The sequence below is a fragment of the Brienomyrus brachyistius genome, chromosome 23 (genome assembly GCF_023856365.1).
Source record: "Brienomyrus brachyistius isolate T26 chromosome 23, BBRACH_0.4, whole genome shotgun sequence".
Lineage (NCBI taxonomy): Eukaryota > Metazoa > Chordata > Actinopteri > Osteoglossiformes > Mormyridae > Brienomyrus > Brienomyrus brachyistius.
The window spans coordinates 1,671,391-1,680,342 of NC_064555.1; the positions used below are offsets into that span (position 1 = coordinate 1,671,391).

Consider the following 8,952-nt stretch of genomic DNA (forward strand, 5'->3'; position numbering starts at 1 on the left):
TGCAAAGGCTGCTGTGTCATCATGCCGGCGTCTGTGCAGACTGTGGTCTTAATGACTGCCTTCCTGCTGCAAATGCTGCTGTGTCGTCATGCCGGCTTCTGTGCAGACTGTGGTCTTAATGACTGCCTTCCTGCTGCAAAGGCTGCTGTGTCGTCATGCCGGCGTCTGTGCAGACTGTGGTCTTAATGACTGCCTTCCTGCTGCAAATGCTGCTGACCGGCTCTGACAATGCGCCCGTCCCCCCCACTCCCCACTACAGAGTCAGGCTTCAGCCCACTACAAGGGCACCAAACATGCCAAGAAGCTAAAAGCCCTGGAGGCCCCAAGCAGCAAGCAGAAGGTGGCAGACATGGTCGCCAGGGAGACGCCCAACAAGGAGCCGTCGAAAAGCACGTCCCCAGGCCCCCCACCCATCAGCACTGAAAGCACAGGTACGACCGAAACCCCACCTCTACAGCTTGCTCTCCCTTGAGCTCCTTGACCATCTTTGTCCCTTGAGCGGCAAGCATGGAGAGAAACTCCACAGAGGTATTTCATGCATTTGGGGTCACGACCGTATCGTATTCACTCTACTCAGAAGCAGAACCCAGCTCATCCCCAGCATAATCCCAGTGACATTAAAATATCCCCCTCTCTCCCCCCCCCCCCCCCCCCCCCCCCCCCCGTCATGGCTGTGATGCGCTTTCTCATAAGGCGGCTTTAAGGAGTCTGGGTGGGTTAGGTCACGGTGAAGTACGAGCTGAGGTCTTCAGACGGGACTAGAAAGCATGAGATCGCGGCCCACAAGGGTCACATCCCATCAGCAGTACAGCGGCGAAAAAAATTGTCAGAGAAAAAATTACAAGATAAAACTCGCTGAACCGGGAGGATTGATCACTCACTCTGGATTCAGTTGTACTTTGCTCCAGATACTGGAGTCTGCCAGGCGGTGGCCACTGCATTAGATGGTAAAACTGTCTCACTTAAAGGATAAGGTCTGATCCTTTTAAGCATCATGTACAGGGTCTCCCTGTCACTAACGCAGAGAGAAGGGCATAGAGTTCCGGCGGCGACCCTCTGGGGCTGCTTCGCCGCAGCCGGTGACCGTCACTCTAACGGCGATTGGATGTCGTTAGACTGTAGAGGAGCACGGAGACTGGAACCTGCAGCAGTGAGCAATGGCGCCGGTCTTGGGGGGGGGATGTGAGCAGGACCCCTCCCTCTCTGAGAGTTGTTCGGCAGTGATGAACATAATAGTGAATTCAGGGATGAATACTGACATAGGCAGGTGGAGTTTGGTGGGGGGTCATAGAGACTCTTTCACTTTGGGGGGGGGGGTGGTGCATGGCCTAGTTCTGGACTAGCGGTGGTGCAGGTGCGGAGAGGAGGGAGGGAGGAGGGAGGGAGGAGGAGAGCAGGCCTCGGCGGTATGGGGGGGCTTTAGGCTGTCAGGAGCGGAGCCATGCTGGCGGGGAGATGTGCTGAATTATGGCGGGAATAACAGCAGCCACTTCATATTAAGAGTCTACAGGCTTCTAAAGCAAAAAAAAAGGGTTGAATATGAACGGCTGGTTTGTCAAGGATTTTTTTTCTCTCGGTTAAGTGACCGTGGTGTTGGGCTTTAACATTTCTGAAAAGGAGCACTAAGAAATCAATGGTATAGAAATAATTGTTAGTGTCTGTGGGTGTTGGCGTGAGCTCGGGGGAGGGGAGAAGCTTCTCCGGTTTGTTCCAGCCCAGTGCAGCGGGAAATGTACCTCGGTATTAGCCATTAGAGGGGAATTTGGGGAGGGGGGGCCCACCGGCAGAGACTGTGAGAGAGGGAGGGAGTGGGAGATGGACAGGGATAGGAGGAGAAGAGCAGGTTGCTGATCGATCACCGTCACCCCCCCAGTACCGCTGGGCCGTCTTCACCCTCCTCTGTCCTCCGTCCATCTTAACAGCCGTGATCCCATTTCCGAACCGTTCTCGCCTCACTCCCGAGCCGCCCTGCGTTTCCTTGCACATTCGAGCCGGTTGGCGACTCGACAGGCCCCGTCGCAGTTGTGAAACTGGGAATGCAACTGATCACTGACTGGGGTGCCGTTGTACCCTTGAAGGTGGTGCTGGACATCAATCGCCTTAGAAAAAAGGTCAAGCTGCCCTTTCAAGAAAAGTATCAAATAAAGAGTAATAATGATTGTCGTAGTAATAAATATTATACTACACTCTTAAATTAATGAGTAGGCTGACAACAGTAACCTTTATGACAAAGACTATTCGAGGGCAGCAAATTATAACAAGTCTTTAGCCGATTCTGCTCTTACTCTGCCTTTAAATTTAAGTGACAGGCATCTTTCTGTTGCCCGTGTTAATTGCTTTAAACTTTGGGTGACATTGCATTACCAGTGAATGGTCTCACTGGGAGAGTCCAGCCACAATAAGGTTGGCCAGTTTTTGGTTTTTGCCAGCGTTTCCGGGCACGCCGCTCCCTGGCGGTAATTGGTGTGTGCTTTGAGCGCCGTGTGATAATCAAAATCCGTGATTACAAGCCACACTTCCCAGAACTGGAGCTTGGGTGAGGGGAGGCGGGGGGGGGGGGGGGGGGGACAGCTCACTTCTAGCCATGGTACCGTAGATAATGGAACCCTAATCATTTAAATTGAAGTGCTTAATTCTCCACCATCAAGGAGCGTAATCACATCCCAGAGGGGAAGCCTTGATTATTTGGCCAAACAATGAACGTGGAAGAATTTCAGAAATGCAAATGTCCTTTTCTCTAGTGGGCGTCCCTTAAATGGGGAGAGAACAGCGCCTTCCCTTCCGGGACGCGCGACACACACACATGCGCGTGCCTGAATGTGACTGCCGGATGGTCAGCCGGGGTCCTCTGTTGTTTCGGCCCAGTGCTGTTGAATTTGCAGCCGCCTGACTAACTGCTGAAATGCTTCGTCCCCCGGGAGAGAGAAACCGATGTGAGGTATTTCACATGCCAACCAAAACCTGGTCTGGGAGGGATGAAGTCCTGCCAGACGGACGTTCGGCCAATCACAATGGCACTTGAGCGTGTGAGCGTCACATGACTGCCAGTGACAGGCTGCTCGTCAGTACCTGCATGCCGTCCAATCGGCAGTGCTGCCGGTGACATCTCATCTGGCAGCGGATATCCTTTAGATCCCTGTGACTGTCATCACTAATGTTCAGGTGCTGTGAGAACTTAGGAATGCAGGAGAATAAAAGAAAAAAAGCCTTTCCTTCAATATCATTTTGTTGGATTATATTATTAATGACCTATATTTTGCTTTGACAGCTCACATGTTTGCGTGCATGTACATAGTTTGCATATTATATATGGGGGGGGGGGGGGGGGGGGGGGGGAGTGGCACATATCTTAAAAAATAATCAAAATTTCTGCCCATGGGACATTTTTCTGCTTTCTAAATGACATGCATAATTCTGTCTAATTATTCGGATCAAGGTTTTTGCATTCTGTTAAATTTGTTACATTATGCCATACATATGCTATAATTATTGTTATGTTCTGTCCTGCCGGATATGAATAATACCATCAGTTAACTGCTGATAAGTTACGTTTCTCCTTCATACGTCTGCTAATATGCGTATGCTAATAGCTAAGCAGTCAGTTTTCACCCTCACTCCCTCTGTCTTTTCCCTCCCATCCTGCAGAGGGCGCTGTTAGGCCAGCGTCACCAATGCCACCCACCATGGCCAGAGGGGTACTGCCAGCCAGCGCTGGCACAAAAGTGACAAGCGTCACGGTGGACGCAGAATGCCCCACCCCGTCTGCTGACAGCCCCCACTCCGACACGGATGCGGAGTCTGAGACGGAGGAGGAAAAAGCCAAGAGGCTCCTCTACTGCTCCCTCTGCAAGGTGGCAGTGAACTCCCAGTCCCAGCTGGAGGCCCACAACAGCGGTGAGATGCTCCGCCCCCCAGTTAGCCCCCGACTCTCCCTCCTGCTTTATGTTCACCCTGTGTGTGTGTGAGTGTCACTCAAGTTTCCTCCCATGGTACAAAGATATTCAGTTAGGCCAACCAGCTACTCTAAATTGCCCACAGTGTGTGATTGTGTGAGTGCACGCCCTGTGCTGGGCTGGCATCCCATCCAGGATGTCCCCTGCCTCTCACCCTCTACTTCCTGGGATCGGCTCCAGGCTCAATGTGACCCTGCACTGAATAAGCGACCGCAAGACAGATGGATAGCTTAGCAATTAGCGTCAGACGTCCCAAGACGTCACCTTGCGTCGAAGTGGAGGCTAGATCAGACCGCAGGTGTCCGGTGTCACCCATCGTCCAACTTCGTTTTAGGTACGAAACACAAGACAATGCTGGAGGCCAGGAGCGGTGGGGGGGGTCCATCAAATCCTTCCCAGGCCGGGGCTCAAAAGCAAGTTGGCGTCGCCCACCAAGACCACCACAGGTCTGCAGAACAAGACATTCCACTGTGAGGTCTGTGACGTCCACGTCAATTCGGAGACGCAGCTCAAACAGGTAGGTGACGGATGCTCATAAATACTTACGATTGCTTATGAATGTTTATAAGTGCTCGTAGTCCTCCATTCTATTACTTTTGTGGTTTGGGTCGCTGGCATGCGCACAGCATCTGCATGGCCTACGTCCATAATGAAAACAGGCTCTCTTTTGAATATTCATAGGAACAGAGTGTGGTATTTATTTGGCGGGACTACCAGGGGACATTCGGGAACACCGGGGCCTAGTCACAGACATCGATCCCTGCCGTGTCCTGGGAATGCTGTCCCAGGCTTCTTGGGCCTGTGAGCTACTCCTTCCTTCATCCCTATCCTTGGTTTGTTTCTTTATTTTTCAGCACATCAGCAGCAGGCGACACAAAGACCGGGCGGCAGGGAAGCCAGCCAAGCCGAAGTACAGTCCCTACAGCAAGCCCCAGCGAGGGCCTGGTGCACAGACGGTAGGTGGCCACCACCCTCAGCGTAGCTGCAGTCGTGTGTATGTCCCTATCTAGAAGCCTTTAGCTTAGCGGCCGGCCGGTCTGTTACATGATGCCCGCGATGAACTCTGGCAAACTGAGCTGGGCTGCTTTCAGCTGTTTGCGCGGTTCTCTGACTGGAAGTTTGTTGGTTTTCTGACTCGGGCACCAAACGGAAGTAGCCATCGCCCGTTTTTTAAAGCACCGCTAAATGGACGAGCTCTGTTAGCATTAGCACCGTTAGCATTAGCACCGTTAGCATTAGCACCGTTAGCATTAGCACTGTTAGCATTAGCACCGTTAGCATTAGCACTGTTAGCATTAGCACCGTTAGCATTAGCACCGTTAGCATTAGCACCGTTAGCATTAGCACTGTTAGCATTAGCCGCTAATGAGGCAGGAGGCCGAGCCCCTTTGTCCAGCTGCACATTGGCTCGGGAGACTGACCTCGTTTCTCCTCTTCACTGCCTTCTGTCTCGCCCCCCCCAGGTCCGGTTATCGCTGAGGAAGGGGCTGGAGCTGGGGAAGCCGCTCACGGCGAGGCTGCTACCGAGCCACCTGGCCGCAGCCGCCGCAGCCGCCGCCACGCTACCTGCCTTCTCGCTTCGCTCAGCCCCGGCGGCCGCCCTCTTTCAGGCACAGCCCCTCCCCCAGACGCTCCTCCGTCCCGCCCCCGGGCCGATCCGGACTGCACACGGACCTGTTCTGTTTGCTCCATACTGACCCAGGCCTCCTCATCCAGAATCGCGGGCCATACCATTCCGAATCAGGTCTGACCCTCTGTATCCTTCGCACATCTGAGCCGTTACCCCCCCCACCCCCGGATTGGGCCACTCTCCAGGACGTGTGTGCCACCTAGTACTGCAATAATGTAAAGACTAAAACCAGAAGCTATGCAGCGTTGTTTCAGTCTGGCACAAAGCATTACGGGATGGAATCGCTGCCCTGCATGGTGTTTCTGAGGACGATTCCTGTTGTGGTTAGAGATGGTGGGAACTGATCACAGTAGCAGCAGGACACGGACCAGAGTGATGCCTGTTCGAGACTGACCTGTGCCGTCTACTTGTGTCTCTAAATGCAACACATTTGGAAATAAAGTCTTACTTTGTTAACGTTTGTCGGTGCGTCATTCTTGCCCGTATGACATGGCCTGTGGGAGCCGGGTTTGCCGGTTGGCGCACGGCGAAGGGGAAATTGGACCCACTGGCACGGAACGCGCTTGCTGACAAAACCCGACAGCATTGGGTTGTCTGTTCACGGGGAGACAGGGCACTGGCAGTGTCTTAAACCCCCTCTTAGCTTTGACATTTCCCGTGAACGGACGAGGCAGCCTTTAATTACTGCAGACAGCGACAGCTATCTTTCTGTTTCTCAGCTTTATGCGTCTTTATGACCCGACAGCATTGGAAATAAAATCTTGACCTTGATGGTGAAATATTTCCCCGGATGGTCTCTCCCCAGGCAGCTCCTGTCTCCGGAGGGTGAAGCACTTAATCCCTCTGCTCTCGTTTGGCCGTCCTGTCTTCTGCTTGTCCTGGCCTCATGCCTCCAGGGCTGTAGGATTCAATTTCCAGCCCTCCAGTTTCCTCCTGCCGTCCAGTGACATGTGGTTTAAGCGACTTCCCGTCCATACTGATGTCCATTTTGATTGGCTGGCAAACCCAACCCTGCCATGTGACCCATACTTCCTGGGTTAGTTTCCAGTATAATCAGGACCCCATATAGGGTAAGCTGTTCTGGAAAAATCTTCCCAGACTTAATATATTCTTATGATATACCTTCCACCAACTGTCAAACACCACCCACTACCCTATATTCATGCCAATTCTCAGTTTATTACTGAGTTTATTAATATTGGGTTATTTATTGCTAAAAAATGTCACAATACAGAAACCCTATTGAGCAGATTTCTCGAAAAATGAATCCGACCTCAACAATAAATCAAAATTTAAAAATCTCATCCTTCTCTTTTGATCATGGGAGTTTTACTTATACAAAAATATTCTGAGGGCAGAAAAGAATGATTGGTTCAGAGAGATAACCAATCAGATTGTAAAGGAGGTGGGTCCAAGCAACTAAAAGATGCAGGACCAGCCAATCAGATATCTTGCTCCTGCCTAATTGAGTTGCTTGGACCCACCTCCTCTACAATCTGATTGGGTATCTCTCTGAACCAGTCATTTTCCCTTCTGCCCTCCAAACATTTTTACGTAAGTAAAACTCCCACGAGTTTCACTTCGCCCCTGCTCTCCTGGATGAAATGCGTATAACAGAAGGTTTATCTGGGGGATCAGTCCACATCTCCAGAGCGTTGACAACCGTCACATCTCATCTCCAGCACGCTGCAGCTTCACAAGGCTGCCGAGGAGCCAGTATTCGCTTCTTGCAAAAGTCGTACACTAGGCAAATCCTACAATAATATTTTTTTTCTTCTGACCACTGTAATTAAACCCCCCCCCCCCCCCCCCCATGGACTTGACAAACCAAACAGGGAAAGAACAGTAAAGATGATCAAGATTACAATGGCTACTGAGTTTTTTCCCCCCTCCATAACCTCTGGAGGCAGTTTTCTGGAATAAATGAGTTTTCCCCATATAGTTTTTTTTTTCTGTGTCAGGCAGTGTTATCACATAATGAGCAGAGTCTATAAAAAGCTCCGTTGTCAACGTTTGCCTGGAATGGCCAGTTATGAGGGAAATGGTACTGGGTATTGTAGTAAAAAAAATGAAAAAAGGATTAATTTTGTTGAATAGTTTTTAACTTGACATACCAGTTTAATATGCTGCTGATTGCGATTCAAATATGGCCTGACCTTTAAAAGATTAAAGGGGGAAGGCTGGCAGCTCTTGTACCCAGACTGGTGCCTCCGCGGTCTGCGTGACTGAGACGTGTTAAACGGGTGAGGTCTGCTAGCAGGCTTGTCCACCCCTCATTAGCTCCATGGCAAATGCTAATCACTATGGTAACAGGATGCTGGCTCGGACCTCCAAGGTGACATATCTTCCGCGATGCACCGTCGAGCGCTATGCGTGTTCATGGCTGTGACATTGAGGCAGGAAGGGGAGGGGCTGGCACTGGTCATCCATATCCGATACGGACATGCGAGGGTCTTCCAATGACCTCCACCCAACAAAGACCCTTTCTGAAGTCCTCTGCTTCATATGTTACCCTTCAGACACTCCGGGGGCTGTTCGAACATTTCTGAAATTTAATAGACAAGGTCCATCCTGAATGGAATCTGGGTTGCTTCTGAAACAGGAAGCTGATGTGTCGTCAACAACTAAGTGCAGAAAAGCTCTTCCCTTGCTGTGGTCTGCCGGCATTCTGGCTCTTCTCCTCTCTTCTCTCTCTCTCTCTCTCTCTCTCTCTCTCACGCGCTCTATCTCTCTCTCTCTCTCTCATAAGTCACTGAATCCAGCATTAGACTGTAAACATAAACAAAGCCTCATAATCTCCCAAGGTTGACGCAGTGTTTACCTCTATTTTCATAGTTTTTCAAAATAATAAAATATATTAACGCTATCCTTGTTATGAGTTAATAGTTGTTTGAATTGTTATATTAAAGGTTTTTGATGATATATGTATATCCTTAGGGGCGGCATGGTGGTGCAATGGTTAGCACTGTCGCCTCACGCCTCTGGGACCCGGGTTCGAGTCTCCGCCTGGGTCACATGTGTGCGGAGTTTGCATGTTCTCCCCGTGTCGTCGTGGGGTTTCCTCCGGGTACTCCAGTTTCCCCCCACAGTCCAAAAACCATGCTGAGGCTAATTGGAGTTGCTGAATTGCCCGTAGGTGTGCATGTGTGAGTGAATGGTGTGTGAGTGTGCCCTGCGATGGGCTGGCCCCCCGTCCTGGGTTGTTCCCTGCCTCGTGCCCATTGATTCCGGGATAGGCTCCGGACCCCCTGCGACCCAATAGGATAAGCGGTTTGGAAAATGGATGGATGGATGGATGTATATCCTTTTCTCAGCGTAACCAAGCGTATACGACTGTTGAATGTCAGGACTGACTCAGGAGATATGTCT

General features: G+C 50.9%; 1 protein-coding gene across 1 annotated transcript in view; it reads left to right on the forward strand.

Annotated features, from left to right (window-relative positions):
• The window catches only part of LOC125719371 (zinc finger protein 385D-like), a 31,942-nt gene extending 25,903 nt beyond the window's left edge, over positions 1–6,039 (forward strand). The window contains 6 exon segments of the mRNA XM_048994076.1: positions 260–431; positions 3,646–3,894; positions 4,288–4,325; positions 4,327–4,470; positions 4,808–4,909; positions 5,417–6,039. Coding sequence (XP_048850033.1) covers positions 260–431; positions 3,646–3,894; positions 4,288–4,325; positions 4,327–4,470; positions 4,808–4,909; positions 5,417–5,650 — 939 coding nt within the window. The 3' untranslated portion in view covers positions 5,651–6,039.
• Positions 6,040–8,952: the final 2,913 nt, after the last annotated feature.